This window comes from Colletotrichum truncatum (genome assembly GCF_014235925.2).
Source record: "Colletotrichum truncatum strain CMES1059 chromosome Unknown Contig_0001, whole genome shotgun sequence".
In the NCBI taxonomy this organism is placed as follows: Eukaryota; Fungi; Ascomycota; class Sordariomycetes; order Glomerellales; family Glomerellaceae; genus Colletotrichum; species Colletotrichum truncatum.
The window spans coordinates 6,183,276-6,204,371 of NW_027222398.1; the positions used below are offsets into that span (position 1 = coordinate 6,183,276).

Sequence of the window (21,096 nt, forward strand, 5' to 3'; positions counted from 1 at the left end):
CTTTGTGGGTTCCTGAACTCTCAGATTGTCCGCAATGTGGGACCCTCAGGCGCAAACCATGTCCCAACAGCCTTGTGTGGTTCGTGGTCTTTGTGGAAGGTGGTATTTATTTTAGACAATGTAGCCAGGGCGTTAATTGCCGCTGAATCTGCCTTACCGGTACCAACCAAAAGGAGGAGCCTTATGACAATTGTGTGTTGTTTGACTCTAAATGTGTCTGTGGCTTGAGCGAAATGATGACAGAGCCTCGGGGAGGCTTCGGATTGACTCTTGAAAGGATTGCAAGTCCGTATACGTTTGATCGCATCTCAAATCAAGACTCACTTTTGCTATGAGGCGCAGGAAGAATAGAGACTTAACCCTTTTTCTTGAATATAGATTTGACATATTACTTAGAAAGGCACTTGCCAAATTAACAACTCATAAACTTAAGGCTCAAAATCGGGGCGAAATATTAGTGAAGCAGCACAGTACGCCCTTGAACAGCGCTGGGAGAGTTTCCGCTCCGTTTGGTATTGCGTATTGGATTATCAAGAATAAGACCATCATAACACGATTTGTTACTAGGTACTAACAACTCTTCAATTTACTTGTATTATACCAAATTTCCAAGAGTAGGTTTGTTGCTGTTGGTTTTCAGTCAGCGTATAAAACCACAACACGCATTTTCCTGGCAACAGCACTATGGCCGGTGCTGGATTTTGACGGTGACAGTAATATACAACATCCAGTCGCACAACAACGGGTTGAGTTTATACGGTTAATATTCTTTGCTAAGACAGGCTTCCAACTATTCACCGAGTAAGTATATCAAACCATAACGCCAGTAGCCAGTAATCCAAAACAAAATCTATCCTGGTACTTCAAATTCAAACTTTGAGAGTATCCGTTTCCTAAACGCCGACCTTTATATCCCCAACACGCATCGTCGTGCTCACTGAGAGCGTTGCAAGAACAGACTCATACAACTTCAAGAAAGTCTGAGGATCCTGCGGACCGTAGAGGGAGCTCTGCAGCTTGACTGTAAGGAGGGGATCGCGCGAAGGATCGTCTGCCATCTCGAGGCTGACATCATGAGGGGTTCGCTCCCGAGAAACCATGACCTTGACAATGGAAGCGTCACCAATCTTTCCGCTGTCGGCTCGCTCGCCTTGCCTGTAGTCGAAAACGGCCTGGAACAGCGGGGCGTGCGTCATCTCTCTGGCCGAGGGAGAGTTTTGTTGTCCCAGGAGACCCAGGCGCTGCAGCGTGACGCTGTAAGGCACGGCGGAATGCAGCATTGCCTGGCGCATGCGATCCTTGGTTTCGGCGAGTACCTCGGCGAACTTGTCGTTCGGCTCGTGTTCCATCCGTATGGGTAGCATGTTGGCGAAGAAGCCCATGGTGGATATGTCATCAATGCTGGAGCGGTTCGTATCCGCAATGCCGATGACAATATCTCTCTGTCCGCTTAACAGAGCCAGAAGAGTCTTATAAGCGGCAAGGTAGAATTGCATAGGAGTTGCTTTAAGCTGACGAGCGGATTCCTTGATTCGCATGGCGATCACGGAACTCAAACGGGCACTGCTCGTGTGCTGTTGCCAGGACAAAGCCGTGGCTCTCTGTTGCTGCGCCTGAGGAAGTGCCAGTATGGGCATCACCGCCGGCATGGTTGCGTAAATGGACTTCCAATAGGTGATGTCGGCATCCATCCGGCCGTTCTTGAGATCAGATCGTTGCTTGACGGCAAAGTCGGCGTATTGGGGTGGAGCAGGTAACTGAGTGCCGTTGTACAGCTGCGTCAATTCGACAAAGAGGTTATCCGTGGTCGAACCGTCGCCTGTGAGGCGGTGATAAGCAATCACAAGCATATGACGGTCTGGCGCCCAGTAAAGGTCTACGATCTTGTATGCCTCGGCCGCGGCCAGCTCATATTTCTCAGTTTCCAATTGCTTCAGCTTTTCTTCCGCGGCTGCGCGATCCGGCACTTCGATGCACTGGAGACCTCTCGTCGGGGCCTTCAATACCACCTGCGCCGCCTGCTCAGCGTTCTCGGAGTCTGACCTGATGGCTGTGCGGAAGATCTCGTGACGGCTGAAAGCAGTTGCCACAGCCCTTGACAGGCGCTCCAGGTCCAAGTTGCCTTCCATAACTAGTCCAACAGTGTTATGGAAGATTGTTGGATCGTGGGCCAACTGCTGCTGGAGACTCCAAGAGTATTCTTGCGTAAGCGACAAGGGCGCCTTGCGGAGCACATCAGGATCACGATCGGCGTCGTCAACTTCCGTGGTCGGGGTTGAGATGGGTGTTTGAGCGCCATAATCTGACTGGGAAGCACTCGCAGAGGTGTCACTCTCGTCAGAAACTGCGTCAGGGTCTCTTGCGACCAGAGGAATAGCACCCGATGGCAGTCTTCCAGCTGCCTCCTCAGCGAGCTCTGCGACGGAAGCACCGCCGAGAACCTTCAAAATAGGAACATCAAGCACCAGCTCATTCGAGAACCTACGTCACTTGTCAGTCCTTGCCAAGCAACAAGGGAATGGGGACACAATTCTCTGCGCTTACCATGAGGCGACAGTGATGGCGCCTAGAGAGTCAACTCCTTGATCGATAAGGGGGGCAGCAGGATCGACGCCCTCGTCGGCTGGAAGATGAAGAGTGCCGCGTAGCTTCTCGCACATGCCGTCTAATGAGTGGTTAGCAGGTCCAAAATCGGCCCCCATGTACATGGAGTGATGCCCAGCCCAGAAGCCGCAATGCTACTACATACCAATAATGATCTGGCGGACTTCTTCCAGGCCTGTGGCTGTGAGCAGCTGCTCTTTGATCGAGGTCTTGAGTCCAGAGCTGGTCTTGTCGCGCTTCTCGGGAACCTTGAGGTTACCGAACCGAGGATCACTGTAAAAGACCAGGCTGTCCTTGAACCGAGCGTGGAGCTCCGGGATACCTGTGCCAATGTCGATCTCAGACATCGCAGTCAGGTCCTGGCCATCAGCAGGAGGGGGCGAGGGTGGCCGGCCGGACACGACAGCCTCTGCTACAAGTGTGCAGAACTCGGCCTCTCCCAGAGGATCCATGTCAGACACCGACTGGAGGTCGAACTTTTCCTCACGCGTGGCTAGGTATCCGACGCCCATGACCGCACCGATATGGATGGTTGAGGCCTACAAGCGGTATTCATGATTAGCAACACTGTGTGTCTAATAAGCTGACAGTAATCACTTACGGCTAATCCCATAGTGCGGCGCTTTTGAGCGAGCGCTTGCAGGAACGCGTTCGCGGCGTTGTAGTTGGCCTGTCCAGGGTTGCCTCCCGTTGTGGCAGCAGACGAGCACATGATGAAAAAGTCCAGGGGGTTGGTAGTCGGGTCAGAAAAGTAGTCGTGAAGAAGCTGTGCTCCTACAACCTTTGCATTGAGCACGGGGTGCATCATTGAGATGTCCATATTTCTGAACAGCGTGTCGTGCAACACGAGCGGCCCGTACGCAATGCCGTTGATGGGTGGCAGCTTTTGGCGAATTTGAGCCAGGCCGGCATCAACAGATTCTTTCTTGGAGACATCCCTTACAAAAGTATTAGTTGGAAATTCTGAAGAGCAGCCTTAATCGAGAAGCCCGGCATTGCATGTGCTTCTTCTGAAGGACGGTGGATGTAACTTACATGGGCAACACCGTTATGTTCCCGCCCAGTCTCTCAATCTTCTTCAACCACTTGGGATCGGGGGCCTGTGGGTTACGACTGGAGAGGACAATGTAGCGAGCACCCCTCGTCACCATCCAGCGAGCGAGGGCGCGACCTGTGGATCCTGCGAGGCCAACAAGCAAGTAGGTCTTGTCCGGTACGAAAAGCTTGCCGTGGTCGATTGGCCGGATTCGAGCGGGAACAGGGTCCTCTGCGGCCCAGTCAAGCACCGTAGACACGTCAAAATCATCCTGCGGCGACGACACTTGGCTGATTGGTCTAGCCGTCGCGTCCACTTGACCTGCGTTTATGAGACTTTCGACTGCAGTGGCGACAGCTTGAGCAGCAAATCCAACTTGTTCGGGACTGAAGTCTTCCTGTTGATCAACAGAAGAGGCGTTGTCCTGGAAGAAATGGCCAAGACGGATCTGGGAACAGCTGGCAGGGACATGACGGGCCAAGCGAGTGCTCAAGGACGTGACGCTGTTGCCCTGTGACAAGTCGTACAGGGCAGACGCCTTGGTGGGGAGAATTTCCTTGAGGCCTTCGTCCGTCTCTTGTGGATGCAGTCTAGTCCATGCCACTTTGGTGGACTCTGACGAGACTGGAGGTGGCTGAGTTGACAAGAAGTGAACGCGAATGCGTTGCTTTGCAGCGGCTGTTGCTATCGCATTGATGAAGAACGTGGGTGGCTCAAAAATGAGGGCGGATGCGCCAGGGGCTATGCTGGACACGATCGTTTGCGCGAGAAGGCTTGCCGCAATGTTGAGTAATACAGACGGTGCGAGTTCAGAACCGGCGGGGAGGTCGGACACAAGCGTGCTCGGGACGTTGACGATGGATGAGTTGCTCTGAGATAATGCGATGACCTTCCTGTCTGTTCCTTTGACGGTGCCATGCAAGAGATGCAGGTATCCAAGGTTTCCTATACGGATAGCCTTTGCAAGAGCAAAACGTGTAATGATGGCCAAGCTCTTCGTGCCCCGTTGTCCTTCAAAGCCATTGGCTCTGGTGGATTCCAGATACAGATCTTTGTCGGGCAGTTGCAAAGTAAGGGCAGCCTTTTCTGGAGAGGCTTGAGCAAAGATCTTTCGGCGTCCTGAAGCCATACGATCATTTCGAGGCATGTCATGCTTGATTCTCGGAACCAGTAAGGTCCCCTTGGACACGTAGACCTCCGGTTCGTAAGTCCACAAGACGTCCTCCTTTGCTCCAGACCACTCCTCAAGCCGCAAAAGCTGCTCGATGAGAACCATGGGCTTCACGCATTGGACATCATCCACATCCAACGCCTGAACGTTGATTTCAGGATACTCGTTACGAATGGTACGAAGCATGCCGATTGTCATAGCCTGACGGGGGTTGGAAACCCAAGCGCCTTCCGTAACCCAGAGAACGTTGCCGGCCTGGGAAAACAAGGATTTGACAGATTCGAGCTTTGCCTCATTGATGTCCAAGAACAATTCCTCGTCGAACTCGGAGAGAATGAGAAATGTCGGGTGGTTCTCGTATGTTGCGTCGCGCAAGTCCGTCAGGTTCTTGACAAAACTCGGCTCCCGGTGCGACAGAATCTTGCTAATCTCCTCCACAACATGGGATGCTTTAGAAGAGCTGCCCCCGACGACGACGAGCGGCGCATACGACTCCAACACTGGAGCTGCTAGCGGCTGATACAATCTGGTGACCTTGGGAGTTACGGCGCGAGTAGTGAAGAGTGAGTTGGGGAAAATGTGACCGTCCCGATCCAAAGTACGACACTCCACTCCGGAGAAACCGGTACGCTTGAATATAGCGTCCCACTCATCAATGGTTGCGAAAGGATCCAAGACACGGCCTTCATCACGGCCAGCCCACCAATCGGGGAACAGACCAAAGAGATAACCGACACGGGTGTGGTCCTTGTGGGTAGCCTCAAGGATTACAGCGTGGCCACCAGGGCGCAGGAGATATCTCACATTTGCCATCGTCTCCGTGAGGTTGGGTGTAGCATGCAGGACGGAAGACGCGAGAACGAGGTCGTAAGATTGAGGCTTGAACCCCTGCTCTTCAGGACTCCGGGAGATATCAAGCTTCCTGAATTCCATGCGGTCCTGGTGAACGGCGAACTCCTCGCGGGCCTTCTCGAAGAAAGCGGGAGAAATATCAGTAAAGGTGTAACTGTTGAAACCCAGTTGTGGAATTGACAGGATGGACCTCGTAGCTCCAGCCGTGCCACCGCCTGCATTTTCTTCATTAGCATCTTACGCAAAGCGGTGATTGTTTCCAACGGGAACATACCAATCTCCAGAATATCCATGGACTGGAAACGATGCGCAATCTGGTCAACGATTTTCTTGCCATAGCCCCAGCCTGGTCCTGTGGACAGACGGCTGGTGTAGAATTCTGTCAAAAGACCGTCTTCGTTCATCCACGAGAAGGGGTTACTGTTTTCGCGGATTGTGGATATGGCATTTTCATTGACTCTGTGAGCCAGACGCACATGGGGGTGATACCAGTTCCTAAAAAAAGAAAAAAAAGATGGAACGTCAGCTCTACGTCTGCGATCATCGCCAAAGTTCGTGTGGTACTTACGCTTCACAAAGCAACTGGATGTCTTCAGCTGTGTCATCTTCCCAGGACTTCTCATACCACCGGTGGCGTCCGGCTGCAACATCGACCATGACATTGTCATACCAGTGGATGTAGCTCTGCTGGGGGGCTGTGGCGTTCTGGCGGTCTTCGGCCGTCAAGTCGCGAAGGAAGTTCTTAATATAGAAGTAAATGATTCGTTCGATGATGGGCATGACTCGTTTATCTTCCTCCGTTGCCCACAGTGCCGGGTCGTCTAGAAGCGTCTCGGGCATGAAAGGACCCCAGACCGTTGTGGTGAAAGCGCGGTGGTCTTCAGACGCTGTTGGCGGCGACAGAGACTTCAAAACGAGGTTCTCGACGTGGAAGAGAGCCGCATGATTGTTGCAGGTACTAAACGCCTCGACACAGCCGGCGAAAAAGTCACCCTTGTCGTAAGTGTTTGCTGTGTTGAAGTGTAGTTCGCCCGAGTTCTCGAGAGCCGCCGCACAAAGCCCAGGAACGATTGCGATCCTGTCGACGTGAACGGGAACGTAGAGGGAACGGAGGCGCTTGTCACCGGGATGGGAGTAAGCTCCCATGATGGTCTGGAACGACAAGTCGAGGGTGGCGGGATGCAGCACCAGAGGGAGCCCACCATCATCTAGACGGAGGTTGGGAAGGGTGCCGGCGGATCTGCTGTCGGCACGTCTCATATTCGAAATGCATCGATATAGCTTGTCGTAACAGTATCCCAAGGAGTCAAGCTCTCGGTAGAAGTAGTTGATGTCGAGGTCAATCATGTGAGGATGCTCTCCTTGTACTGGCGGAAGACTGTTGGAGGACGCAGATCCGAAAGTGACGACGACTTGGCCTTGAGCCGACGTCGAGAGCTTGGTTTCCTTGTTGAGGCAGGAGTCGATGCTGAAGCTTAAAACGACTTGTTCCGTGTCTGATGGACGGGAGACAATCTTCGCTGTAAGATTGACCTCGGCCGGGCTGGTCTCATCTTCGAAGATGATGGCCTTATCGATGCTCAAGTCCAGAACTTCAACCAGCTTGATCGGACGATCACCCGCCACATGGATACCGGCCTCCATGGCCATAACCACGAAACCCGCGGCTGGGAACAAAGCCTGGCCCTGGAGTCCGTGCCCCTTCATCCACTCATGGTCTTTGACTCTGAAGATGTTCTGCCACTGCAAAACTGTAGCAGTGGAGGCCGCTGAAAGCGAGCCTAGAAGCAGATGAGGGCGAGGTCCGTGAAGGAAGGAGTTGATCGCACGCGACTCAGACCAGTATACACGAGAGTGATCCCAAGGATACCTAGGCAACGTCTTGCTCAAATTCTCGGGCTTCTCGGGCGACACCGTGGCAACAAATTGGTCCACGTTGACAGGCTCCAAGTCCGCAAATCGTTCCCACAGATATCCAAGAGCACCAGCAAAAGCGGCGACATCGTCACCACCTCGCTGCATACATCCAGTATACGGCAAGTCGTCCAGGCCGATTCCCTTGAGTGTAGACAGGGCCGGTGCTTTCAGAGCAGGATGGCAGCCGACTTCAATGGCGGCGTCGAGCGGGCGGTGCTCGATTGCGGCCTCCTCAAGAGCCTGCATAAACAGCACTGGACTGACCAAGTTATCCTTCCAGTACTCAGCCGTCACGTTGCTTAGCTTCATGCGCGTGTTGAGGTGGACAGAGGAGTACCATGCAACGGAGGACGACTCATCGCCGTCAGCGACTGCGCACCCGCACTCCTTGAGAGCCTTGATATAGGGCTCTGCACAGGGAAGCATGTGGTGAGAATGGTAAGCTTTATCTACTTTCAACAGTCGGGCGAACTTGGACTCATCCTCCAGAATATCTTGGACTTGGGTGATGGCGTCTTCATCGCCGGAAATGGTTGTGCTGTCAGGCGAGTTGCTGGCCGCAACACATACACGACCCTCAAAAGCATCCAGCTCGCACAACTCTTGCGCATCTTCGAAAGACACTCCTGCCGCCAACATAAGGCCAGCTTCACCTCGAGGCGAGGCAGCATACTGAGAGGTGACACCGCGCAGGTAGGCAATCCGAATGGCTTGCGCAGGACTGACCAACCCGGCCGCGACAGCGCAAGCAATTTCGCCGGAACTGTGGCCTACGATGGTGGTAAACTTGATTCCTGCAGCAGCCAGGAGTCTGATGAGCACTATCTGAGTAGCACAGCAAAGTGGCTGAGAAAAGCTTGCCTTTGCCACGTTGGACTCTGTTTCATCCAGGAGAAACTGCTCTCGCAACATCCATGATGGTCGATACTCAGCTGGTAATGTCTGAAGTGAATTATCCAGCTCAGCGACAATATCCTCAACGTACGGAATGGTAGACATGAGCCCCTTCATCATGCCGGGCCATTGTGCGCCCTGACCCGTAAAAATGCCCAAGAGTGAAATGTTGTCACCGCTCGAGCTCTTGGAACCAGGGTTCGCCTCAATCTTGCTTTCCTTGAGGGCGGCTGTCAGCGTAGCGGAAATGGACTCCTTCGTATGGCCAGCGACGGAGTAGCGACGGGATAGGGCGGACTGCTTGCGGAGCAACGTCCAAGCAAGATCCAAGATATCCAGCTCCGGGCTCGTGTTGATAAGCTCAAGAATGCGCTCCATGTATTTCCGCAGGGATGCTTCAGACTTGGCCGATAACACCAAGGGCAAACCGCGTGTAGAGCTGATCTGTTTGGGCTTCGAGGGTGCTTGTTGGGTGCTGCTACCCTTGTACTCTTCAATAATGACGTGCGCGTTTGTACCACCAAAACCTGTCAATCGTATCAGAGTTGCTGTTCGGGACGTGAAGGAATATCGGAAATTCACTAACCAAATGAGTTTACGCTTGCTCTGCGTTGCTGGCCATGCTTGAGCTTCTCTGGCGATGCGTAGGTTCTGGTAAAAAGGCGCTACACGAGGACTGAGCTGGTCAAATAGCAGATTCGGCGGGATAATGCCGTGTTGAACTGCGAGTGACGCTTTCATTAGGCCGGCGAGACCAGCAGTTCCTTCAGTGTGACCGATGACCGTCTTCACACTACCAACAAGAAGCGGCGGCAGCTCAGTGCGGTCGCCATTCCCGCCGCCAAAGAATGCCGTTGCGATTGCTTCGGCTTCTTGGGGATCGCCAGCTGGGGTTCCCGTTCCTGTTGATGGCATTCGTGTCAGATACACTTCAAATGAATAACGAGAGAACACGTCTACGAGTACTTACCGTGAGCCTCAAAAAACTGGCAACGGTCTTGAGGCTTGGATAAGTCAAGCCCAGCTTTCGCATATGTCTCCCGGATGAGTGCCTCCTGAGCGGAGTGGCTAGGTAAAGTGATACCAGTGGTGCGGCCATCCTGATTGACTCCCGTCTCACGGATGACACACTCAATGTTGTCTCCATCTCGTAGCGCCTGGCTGAGCGTCTTCAGAACTACCGAGCAAATACCCTCCTATTCGAGGAAAGTTAAAATCAGTACCTTGTATAGAGTAACGAAACGGATCATATTCCGAGGCCAAACCTTACCCCTCTGGCATAGCCGTCAGCGGCAGCGTCCCACATGCGCGAACGGCCTGTTGGGGACAGCATGCTCAGTTTACTTTCAGAGATGTATGAGACTACCGCCTGTTAATAGTGGTTTACGCAAAGCACACGGTTGGTTTATGACGCACCAGGTGACAGAATGAGATTTGCGCCAGCGGCAACGGCTACCGTACTAGCGCCACTCCTTAATTGCTGTACGGCTTCATGAACAGCAACGAGAGATGAGCTGCATGCCGTGTCGATTGTCATCTGCAAAAACGGTCAGTGTCTTGTGAGGAGAGTGTCCCAGTCGATGGGAATTTCAACATACGCTAGGCCCATGCCAGTCGAAGAAATACGACAGGCGATTCGAAATAATACTGGTTGCCGCACCGGTAACAAGGTAGGTACCGGTGTTTTGCAAATCATGGTACTTGGTCACCTCGAAGTCGTGGGTCATCAGACCAACGTACACTGCGGTGTCAGATCCTCTCAGATCTTGTAACCTCAATCCCGCAGAATTAAGAGCCTCGTATGTGGTTTCAAGCAGCAGACGCTGCTGCGGATCCATAGTCTCTGCTTCTACGGGTTGTATGTTGAAGAAAGGGGCATCAAAGGCCCGAAGGTTATTTTGCAGAAAGTAGCCATGGCGGGCGTTTGTACGTCCCGGATGCGACCCGTCAGGGTGGTAAAAGGCATCAATGTTGAACCTTTCCTTGGGAACCTCAGATTGTAAGTCTTTTGGCTCCTGCAGAAGCTCCCAGAGCTTCGAAGGAGAATCAGCCTTGCCTGGAAATCGGCAGGCACTGCCAACGATGACAATAGGTTCTTTAGGATCCATAACGAGGGTTAGGGTTGAAATGGGAGAAGAAGGGGAGAGGTGTAGTTGGAAGCCAGGCAAAGCTCTGTCGAGCTTTTTTCTTAGAAGACTTTGCTTACTTTATTTCTGACCGCATCTATATATATGCACGATAGATTTTGGTTGTGAACTTTCCCGAATGGGACTTGAACGGTCTACAACGTTTTTGAATTGTTAATAGACACGTGCTCGGTCCCCGAGCCAGAGTATTGGAGTTCTTCCAGGGTCTTTCTTTCGACTCAGAATACGGATACTTTTCACCCCAACTGCAACACCGGGGGTTGGCCAAGTGAAGGACCGGAGATGGTGAACGCGCGACGCAAGTTGCGAGCCTCCCGGGTGCTCTAAAGGTCGTTCGAAAGTCTAATACCCACTATCGTGCACAGTGAGGATGATCGTTCAACCGAGTTGCGCATCCGTCTCTATTGCCGGGTTACCCCTGAACCCGCAGCTTCCAAAAAGCTTTAGATCATGAAATGTGTTGAACGAACACAAGCAAACACATAAACAGACACGGGTACGATCGCGGCTGATACAGTGCCGCGTACACAGTCTCATGATGTTGATCCCCGGTGACATGGGGTATCCGCTAACCTACCCATGTTGGTTTTTTGAAAACGCACACCGGAGTGTCGTTTGAGTAAGGGGGAAACCCAACAGGTTGACCCGGGTGGAGTAATCTTCTTTTTTAATACTGTAGTTCGTCGGTCTGTTCTATGTTTCCATTTCAAACCTGGAGCACGTTCGCAAAGACCCCGTCGTAAGCTAGTTAATAAATATCAAAAGTTTATTTTGTGGTATCAAGACAATGACTCGGTTATGGCACAAATAATCCACCCGACTCAAGCTGATGTCTGTAACAACAATCACCACGCATGACCTCCAAGTTCGTTGTCGGGTTGAATCATCCTTGAGCTTGATGGTGACCGGCGATTCGGTTGACAGCGGTCACTCGCAGCCCGAGTCATTCTCTTCGGATTCCTATCCCACCACCCCCCATCACCCATGCGGCTCTATCTACATATGCATTAATGGGAGGCATATTGACTTATGAGAGAGAGAGAGGATGTTCGAGAGGATGCTCGAGCTGGGCTGAGAGATCATCGCCCATACCTCGCAGCTCCGCGATCACAGTGCCGAGCCAGTCAGTCACTTGGTTCCCTCAGTTGAATCGTTTGTCGCCAGTATGTCATTCATATCGTCGTCTGGATTAGACTCTTTGCTGCCCCAGGCGCATCGCGCCTTTGGCGCAATTCCATATGCGTTCTACATTCTTTTACCTCTTTCTATATTGTTCGAATGGCTTCTTAATGCCTATCGATCTCGCCCGCGGCCGCTTCCGGGCTTCCCTCTTGTCGAGCCAGACGGAGACAACTCGCGTTCTGGACGTACCTTCTCCAAGCATGCGAGGCAATTGTTGCTCAAAGGGGTGCAACAGTACCCCGAGCGACCATTCCAGGTCATGACCAGCAACGGTCCCAGGATCGTGCTCCCGAACAAGTTCGCAGACGAGATCAAGGAAAGACCCGAGCTGGAGTTTTTCAACAACTTTGGCTTGCCGTACCGAGGCTTCGAGGCGCACAAAGACTCCTTCGAAGGCAAAGATGGCATACTTCCAAGGACGGTCAGGACAAAGTTGACGCAGCGGCTGGGATTGATAACGGGAGACATGGCTGAGGAGGCCAGCGAAGCCTTGCAAGAGGTCTTTGGCGACGATCCCGAATGGCACGTGTCCGCTATCAAGTCGGACGTCCAGGATATCGCAGCCAGGATTAGCTCAAGGGTGTTTTTGGGCCGAGAGCTTGCGCGGAATGGCGAATGGCTCCATATCGCAAAGGCGCACACCTTTCAAATCTACAGAGCCGTCTTGCAAATCAACCAAATCCCCAAGCCATTGCGGTGGCCGTTGCAGTGGTTTCTCACTAACCTCAAGGCACTCAGGCAACAAGTCCGTGATGCCGAGAGGGTCATCGCGCCGGAGACGCAGAAGCGCGCCCAGATGATGGAGGAGGCCAAGCTCAGTGGTGAAAAGGGCCCCAAGTCGATGGATGCGCTGTCTTGGATCCTAGAAGTGGGCGAAGGAAAGAAGTTCAACCCTGCACATGTGCAACTGGCGTTGAGCATCGTGTCCATCAACACTGCCGGCGAAGTCATGGCGCAGGCCGTGATGGATCTATGCCAATATCCTGATTTGGTCACAGATCTGAGAGATGAGATCATCCGCGTGGTGAAGGAGAACGGCTGGCAGAAGTCGACTTTCTATCAACTAAAGCTGATGGACAGCTTCTTGATGGAAAGCCAGCGGGTACACGCGCTGAATTGGTGTAAGTTGACTCTGACGAATCTCAACTGGAAGAGCTACCCCCGCAGCTGACAGCAATGGTTCAGACAGGATGAAGCAGCATGTGAGACGAACGGTCACGCTGTCGGACGGGACGGTCCTCCCGGCTGGAGCCACGGTCTCGGTGGCTGCGAACACTTCCGCAGATCCGGCTTACTTTCCAGAGCCGGAGAAGTTCATCCCAGACAGGTTCCTCAAGCGGCGGGAAGAGCCGGGACAAGAAAGCAACTGGCAGTTCGTGAGCCTGCACCCTTCGCTCATGACCTTCGGCTACGGACAGCACGCCTGTCCGGGGAGGTTCTTCGCGGCGGCTGAGATCAAGACGTTTCTTTGCTTCTTGATCTTGAGGTACGACCTGAGGTTCCTCAAGGGAGAGGGCAGACCGAAGGACGGTAACATTGAGGGCGTCGTGTATGTGTTGCCCACTGCGAAGATAGAAATGCGCCGAAGAAAGGAGGAGATTCGGCTAGAAGATGTTTGACGCGAGGCGAAAATCGTCACGTAGCCACGGAGGAGGTAGGTAGATTTGGCTGGTTTCGATTGTGGTTTTCAACGGCAGGTAGCCAATGTTGAGAGTGTAGAATTTTTTGCTATTGTGCTTTCGCTTTACCATTACATTCATCCAACAAAAGCATAAAACTTTGGCTTTCGCTTCTCTGGTAAACTACATAATCACCACCTACCTATCTATCAATCAAGCAATGGCTTCAAAACACTTTGCGCCAGCCACGCAACATCTTCCTCCGCCCCCGCCTTGAGATACTGGACCGCTCTCTGAGTCCACTCAAGACAATCCTTTTCGTCAAATCCCCAGAGCGCCGCGCCCTGGCCGATGAAATACAGCAGAAAGATTCCCACCGAAACAGCCACCTTGCGCACAAAGGCCCTGTCCACGATGGAGCTGCTGGCGTGCTGCTTGTAGGCCGCCAAGAAGGAGGAGAGCAGGCCTCGGTCTCCGTGGCGTGCCTCCATCATCATCGCTTCCGCCACCCACGTGCGAATGTCGTTGGTCGGGTCGCCATAGTAGCAGAGCTCCCAATCGACGACGGCCATCTCGGGAAGCGCCCCCTTCTCGCTGGGCAATGTCAAAACAACGTTCGACGGCCTGAAGTCCCAAGGCGTCAGTGTCCGGACGGCAGACGGCGTTCGTGCTATTTGCAGCACGCGCTCAATCTCCCCACTGTCAGATAACACCGACCTAGCCGCCTGCTCCTCCATGCCCCCGGGACCGGAGAACAGCTTGTCGAGAGTGTCGTGATGGGTGTTCCATCCGTCGGGGCCTATAGCTACGCCAGCAACGTGCAGACAGGCCAGCCATTTCCCCAGCCGCGTACCGATGGCCGCCATGTCCAGCTCATCGGCTGTCTGGTAGACCGTACGCAGGTCCGTTTCACCGACCCAGTTCATGATAAAGCCGTTGCGCGTCTCTCGCAGCACAGAAGGAACCCTGACAGACGGCTCACTGCGGCACGCCTCGGCCACTGGTTTGGATTGCAAGGCTTTGACTTCAGCTTGCAGGCGGCTCTCGTCGACGGCGATAGGCGCGCCCTTGGCTACAGCGTCGGCGCATTTCAGCACTACTGGGCCGCCTACGATGCGGGAGCTGGACGAAGTGTTTGCCTCGTTCAAGCCATCAAGTTTCCATAGGTAGCACGAGGTACCGCCTTCCAGGGGCGTGACTTTGTCGGCGATAATTTCGTGTTCGCGAAGGTATTCTTCAATCCCGGCTTTCCAGGTTGTAGGGTGAGCTGGGGTCTGCTGGGTTGGCTCTTCCGCTGACATGTTGGATATGTGTGTTTGGGTGTTATGTGGTATCTTAGAGGTATGCTCAGTGTAGTAAAGACGAAATGTCGCAACAGTTAAAACGCAAGGGGGTTGGGCGGTTAGGACCGGGGGATAGCAATTGCACCAGACTGGTTTGACGACACATTCATTACATTCAAAGAGTCAGCCTTTCCTGCGTCGAAGGCGGTGAGAGGAAAGTAACACTGTATTTGTCAAATAAGGAATGATGCGCCGAAATATTGTCCATAGTGCACGAGTAGGATGCGTTGCAGGAAGTCAGTTTAGAGTGCTTAACGACAACCGTGCAGCGACTTAGTCATGCAGGCTCTAGAGGCTGGAGTGAACACGCTTGGGTGCAGGCCTAGACGCATCGCCGATTTCACGCTACTCATTGTCAGGGGCACACGTACAGTCCAGGTGTAGAAGCTTGACACCAGGCGTATGGCTAGCGACGTACGAAGACGTGGAGATCTGATGAGACAGGCCAGGGGACCCTTGTGACGGGATAATCATCGCCCAAAACTTTAATCGAAGCTTCCCTGTCACATCAACATAGTAACACGCCCCCTGTATCCTCCCCCAGCGGAAGGGATTCGTCTTCGTTTTACACCCGAACGTCGCCCGGGGTGGGGGGTCCATGGCAACCAAGACATCAGGACTGGATGCGTACGTTGATAAATTGCGCGATGACCGTGGCGTGACCAGACGACAGATTCGATAGCAACTCTTCTCGTTACACATGATCAGAATAGCCAAGATGACCGGCAACTTTACCCCGCCAGCTACCCAGAAGGCCGTGGTCCTCGGCGACCAGGACAAGCCCATCATCAAGGCCGACGCGCCATGCCCGAGACTTTCTCCGGACCAGGTCCTTGTCCGGACTGATGCCGTGGCACTCAACCCCAGCGACACCAAGATGAGAGGGGGGTTTGCCATACCCTTCGGTACCCTGGGGGCAGATTTCGCCGGCACCGTGTTGGCCGTGGGATCCGCGGTTGAGGATGTCGCCGTCGGTGACAGGGTCTGTGGGGCCCAGAACATCATGTTCAAGGCCACGCCTGAGCAAGGCGCCTTCGCTGAATACAACGTCACCAGGGGCAGGACATGGATGAAGGTTCCTGACTCGTGGACCATCGAGGCCGCCGCATCGCTACCTGTCGGTGTGAGCACCGCCGGTCTAGCGATGAAGTTGCTAGGCATACCATTGCCAGGAGAGCCGGCGGTTGAGCCGGCCACCGTGCTAGTCTATGGTGGCAGCACTGCAACCGCGACGATAGCAATGCAGCTGATACGCATGTAAGTCCACAATTCGTTTCAGGGCCGTACCGGTTTTCTTGTCCATCTGACAAAAGGTTTCGCCCACGCGCAGGGCCGGCTGCACTCCCATTGCTACATGCTCCCCCAAGCATTTCGACTTGGCAAAGAGAAACGGCGCAGCGGAGGTCTTTGACTATCGCGACGAAGGATGCGCGGAGAAGATTGTAAGTCCTTCCCGGTCAACCCCTTCCATGGCAACAAACACGTACCCTCTACACTTGGTCATATACTCATGACTCGATTCGCTATATTGGCTGACCAACCTCGGTATAGCGCAAGTATACAAAGGGAAACTTGAAGTACGCCCTCGACTGCATTGTCAACGTCGAGTCAACGACGGCGTGCTTCAAGGCCATCGGCCGCGCTGGCGGCAATTACGTGGCGCTCGACCCCTTCCCGGTTAACGCTGCGACGCGGAAGATGGTGAAGACAGCGTTTGTGGTCGGCCCACTCATCTTTGGTGAAGGTTGTACATGGCCCGAGCCGTATGGGAGAGAGCCGTCCGAGGAGATGCGTCAGTTCGGCGTCAAGCTGTGGCAAGTCGCCCATGACCTGGCCGAACAAGGAAAGTTGCAACACCACCCATTGCGGATTGTGGATGGTGGATTTGAAGCGATCGTTGATGGCCTGAAACTAGTTGCGCAGGGACAGGTCTCTGGGGAGAAGATTGTGGTTCGTATGACCTAGGCTCAGTAGTTATTGTTTGCGCATATGTCGTAAATAGGAAACTTTGATACATGTGAGGTAGTGTAGCTGGACGATCTCTAGAGAACAGGACGGTCTAGCCAAACTGAGTAATGTGGACCTGAAGAGGTTCAGATCAGCACTTGTACGTTCATCTCATCCCAAGACCAAGTGGAGTCGATTTTGTAACTGCTGGAATGATGAGATCCTAACTCGATTAGACGAGTTGTTTAGATTAACAAGAGAATTGAGTTTAGCCCACATGCCGTCCGGCCGGCTCAGTTATTGCTGAAATAATAAGAATTATTAAAAGTTCAGTTTTGTCAAATTTGTCGGCTAGGTAGCTTGCCGAGTAGGCTTGAGTGTGTCATGGGCCGAACAGACATCGGACGACTTTTGCTGTGAAAAAAATGGCCGCCGGGAGAATAATACAGCGCTCCAGAAATAAAAACGCACTTTCAAGATATAGCACCGCTGACAAGGATGAACAGATGTTGGTAACAAACTACTATCTGGCAGTGGACTGGTAAAAATGAGGATGGAAGAAGGAACCAATGTGGATTAGGCATTATGACGTGGGAAGATCATTACTACCCAGGGTAACTATAGCCGAACACAGCTCACGTGATTCAGCCCGGTAAGTGGGCGGTGCCTCAACTGTAAAGTCTGGGGTTTACACTACAGCACAACAGGGTGGTCAGAATTCTAGCCAGGGGCGTGTGGCAATATTTATGCATTAAACCAGTCACATTTCTTTGACATTAAGACAATTTATCCATCCAGCACAGTGAGGAACATGCTTCCCTGACTCTGAGATAACCCTAACCCTAGATACTATCAACCCCATCAACCACTAATAATCCCTAACAAACCCTAGTAGACCCTTCTAAAACAAATTTATAGAGTCTGTACAGCGGGCGTTGGAGGTGTCACGTAGACGCTAGACAGGGATCAAATGCGTAGTAGGAGAAGTGATCTGTTCAATACTGAGTTAATCTGCATTCGTGTACTAGTATTATCCTAGTGTGTCTACCCTGCTGGCTACCAGGGTCTGCCTGTCAAAGCCAAGTATCAACAACAGCCAGCAGTCTGTGCGGTAGCAGGGCGAATAAGTGAATTGGAACACTTGGCGGCAATACCTACCTACCACAGGCAAGCACTGCCATGACAAACGCCCAAGTTTACCATGGTTTCCCAGTCCAAGTTATACATTGTTCGTGCCTCAAGCGTACCGTACCTAAGTAAGAGCATCGAGAATCCCTTCATTACGAACTACAACGCAGGTTTTATGGAAACGTAAATTCAACCATGGCAAGAAGTGCCGCTGTTGCAACGTAGAAAAGCTATGTACGGAGAGGTTTAGCACAGGTTTTTTTTTTTTTTTTTTCCTTTTACTCGAGCTCTTTTGAGATTTTACCTCTCAATCATCCCCAGGTAATCGGATTTCATGGCCGTTCCCCTCTGGCACGAATGGGCTGGTAGCAATCGCTACCACGCCGACTACGCTACTGAGCCAGAATGGCAGACCGGCCATGTTGCGGACCAGCCCGTAAGCCAGGAGAGAACCAGACAAGGCTGAGCCCGAACCACGGACCGCCGTTGAGACAAAAAACGTGATGCCCTGTGTCCTTGCCAAAGCTGAGGGGTGCGGAGACGAGAGCGCTGTAAGTATGAGCTGGCAAGGGGCTACACATCCCACAAAAAGTCCCGTAGCGCATGCGAGCACTACAACGTATGCCCAGACTATGAATCCAGTCTTTTCTGAGGGCGCCGGCGTGGTAGATGGCATGACGGCAATGTAGGGGTACAGGAACCAAATCAAAGGGAAGGCGAACATGAAATACCGCCACGTCTTCAACGTGCCAAAGCGCTGCGTGACCTTGGGGTATACCAAGAGCTGAAAGGGGAGTCCAGTAAGGCCTGGAGTGAGATTAGTAATGTTAGCAGATGGGCCGTCTTGGGTACACCACCACGGAGCTATAGAGACAAGGCACCTACCGAATATACTCGTCGTCCACGCGAGTGAATGCGGCTTGAATCCAGCACCGCCAGAAAATCTAAAAGGCAGAGCCCTTTGACGTTCTTCCTCTTCGGTCGCTACGGGGTAACTGAAAATATTGAACATGGCGTCGCTGGTCACGGCAATTTGGATATCCAGCAGCACTGTTGCGAGGAGGACAAGCAGCATCTTCTTGGTGAAAATCCGACGTGTCGGTAGCACAGACACGGGCTTCTCGCCGGCTTCGATGCCGTCCTCATCTGAAGTCGACGGTCTTCCTGAGCTTGTTCCTTCATGCAACTCAGTGCTGCTGATGGGGCCCATTTCTTTGCTGTCTTCGGGCTCGTCAGAGATGGCCTCATACGCCTGACCTCTGTCTGAAAAGCGCAGAAATGAAGTAAATTTTCGGGCGAGCGCAATCCCAGGGTCGTATCTTGTGCGCAATGGTTCCAAGGTCTTTCGAAAGTCTTGTTAGACGTACCTTAATAAATCAACATATTACAGAAAGAAGGGGCATACCTCTTCGAGAAACAGGAACGTCGCAAGCAAGCATATCAACAAGCCTAGGGCGTTTACCAAGGCCGGCAGAGCATAAGGGTATCTTGATAGAAGTGAGGCGTTGGCATCGTCATGTCCGTGCGTTGTGACTTCCGCCGTCAAACCTGCTATTAGTGGGCCAAAGATTGTTGCGATGCTGGTACATATCGGAAGCAGAACAAAGGCCCTTGCTTGAAAACTAACGCCATTTCGATTTAGAATTGAGGAAAAAAGAAGTAAAAAAGGATGAGAAGAAGCATGACTGGCAGGGCATATTTAAAAGAAAGAATACAAGCTCACCTCTTCTGTGGTACCACTTCCGAAATCATCGTCCTCACGATGGCGACATTACTATTCGAGAAGCCCTGTACCGCCTGAAGAAACAGTATCTGCTTAAAGCTTGATACGAAACCGAGACACAACATGCTAAGAACTGCAAGTACTTGTCAGAAACCAGCATCGACATTATCTTCTGAGAGCCAGATGGAGATGAATTTGACCAACATGTACAGGTCAGGCCAACGAGCATGACGATTTTTCTTCCTCCTCGCGGCGAATCTGCGATTCGGCCCCAGAGAACGGATGAAGCGCATTGCGCAAGAATGTAAGCCGTCCGAAGGTATGACGCCTGCTTGATAATTGTTGCGATAGTTGGAATACGGAGTCGTGTGGCACTTCCAGCCACACGCCCGCCAGGCTGAGAGGCCCAAGCCTCCCAGACCCACGTGACAGGCCAAGGGGGAATATCCCCACCTTCTAGTCAACAACACCACTTTCAACAATCATGAACCATCGATTAGAACCAATTTACTGTTATTTGTTATTGACGAACGGAATTCCGTTTCACCCCCTGTTTCACCCCCTGTGAAACCTACACTGATCAGTGGTAAACCTCACAGTTGCCATTAATTTGGTTAACTTCACAATTACCACTCTGCTACGGACAAACCGCAGATCAGCAAGGTCAACACCAGAAGAGACGACTTCTTGAACTGGATACCCAAGCCCAGGTAAAAGTAGGGATTTCGTGCTAACGAGAGAAGAAGCGAGAGTAACTGGGATCTACGGAAACCAGCAGAAGAAAGCTTCTTTTCCTCGAATCTACCAGCAATCCGATTATTCGAGTAACCTAGGGACTGCTACGCTCACCCTAGGCGGGATAAGGTTAATCGCAGCCAATTATCGCTGGCAAGAGCGTTCCATCACGCGTTTTCAACCACCAGAAGAAGAGACCTACCGAATCGACGGTCTTCCAACCTCTTCACGCCACAAGGGCGAAGATTCACGAATCCCACAAGGGACAACAACTTCCCCAACTACAACTATCCCCCACGCGCGGTGCCAATCACGAGGCGCCCGCTAGTTTCTCAATAAATCCCCAGACGAGGTGCCAACCGCGAGGCGCCTGCCACAAGAGACCTCCCTACCAGAAGAAGAACACGCCGAAAGGCGAGCGGAGACTACCGGCGGTAATCCGCCTATACAGCTATACGTATACGCCTCCGAGGCTGCGGCTTAGGAGAAACGCACGTGGTTGTGGGCGTCATAAGGCCAACTGTCCGCTAGATTCTAAACTTCCCAACAGTGAGGAGCGAAGCCCGAAGCGAGAAAGAGAGATTCACGAGAGAATCTACGGTAGAACTCTCTCCCTACCAATTCGAGACCTGTGTATACCCTCACACCCCTCGAGAACATCAGCGAGAACGGCGCCGACGGAAACAAACGACGAACCGACGAAAATCCCCGATTTCACGATTCTTTCCCCTTAGAATCGTAATATCCCGAATCGTCTTTTGACTCCCACTTCCAGGCCTGCATCTTGCACCAATCGCA

General features: G+C 52.5%; 5 protein-coding genes across 5 annotated transcripts; 2 read left to right on the plus strand and 3 right to left on the minus strand.

The window, feature by feature from the left end:
• Positions 1-893: 893 nt before the first annotated feature.
• Positions 894-10,582, minus strand: CTRU02_201722 (polyketide synthase; the record flags this gene model as incomplete). Its single annotated transcript, XM_070203911.1, has 11 exons — positions 894-2,481; positions 2,545-2,665; positions 2,750-3,143; positions 3,206-3,542; positions 3,640-5,878; positions 5,938-6,158; positions 6,232-9,376; positions 9,445-9,670; positions 9,745-9,836; positions 9,891-10,011; positions 10,073-10,582. 11 exons carry the CDS (start codon positions 10,580-10,582, stop codon positions 894-896), a joined length of 8,994 nt encoding a protein of 2,997 aa, XP_070062493.1.
• Positions 10,583-11,786: 1,204 nt separating this feature from the next.
• Positions 11,787-13,422, plus strand: CTRU02_201723 (cytochrome P450; the record flags this gene model as incomplete). Its single annotated transcript, XM_036729847.1, has 2 exons — positions 11,787-12,924; positions 12,989-13,422. 2 exons carry the CDS (start codon positions 11,787-11,789, stop codon positions 13,420-13,422), a joined length of 1,572 nt encoding a protein of 523 aa, XP_036578381.1.
• Positions 13,423-13,631: 209 nt separating this feature from the next.
• On the minus strand, positions 13,632-14,723 carry CTRU02_201724 (uncharacterized protein; the record flags this gene model as incomplete). Its single annotated transcript, XM_036729848.1, has 1 exon — positions 13,632-14,723. The coding sequence occupies one exon, from the start codon at positions 14,721-14,723 to the stop codon at positions 13,632-13,634; it is 1,092 nt and encodes a 363-aa protein (XP_036578382.1).
• Positions 14,724-15,483: 760 nt separating this feature from the next.
• CTRU02_201725 (enoyl reductase) lies at positions 15,484-16,730 on the plus strand (the record flags this gene model as incomplete). The annotated part of the gene is made up of 3 exons (XM_036729849.1): positions 15,484-16,022; positions 16,096-16,207; positions 16,317-16,730. The coding sequence occupies 3 exons, from the start codon at positions 15,484-15,486 to the stop codon at positions 16,728-16,730; spliced, it is 1,065 nt and encodes a 354-aa protein (XP_036578383.1).
• A 1,417-nt stretch (positions 16,731-18,147) lies between these two features.
• Positions 18,148-19,592, minus strand: CTRU02_201726 (major facilitator superfamily transporter; the record flags this gene model as incomplete). Its single annotated transcript, XM_070203912.1, has 3 exons — positions 18,148-19,182; positions 19,246-19,462; positions 19,564-19,592. The coding sequence occupies 3 exons, from the start codon at positions 19,590-19,592 to the stop codon at positions 18,148-18,150; spliced, it is 1,281 nt and encodes a 426-aa protein (XP_070062494.1).
• Between the last annotated feature and the right edge of the window lie 1,504 nt (positions 19,593-21,096).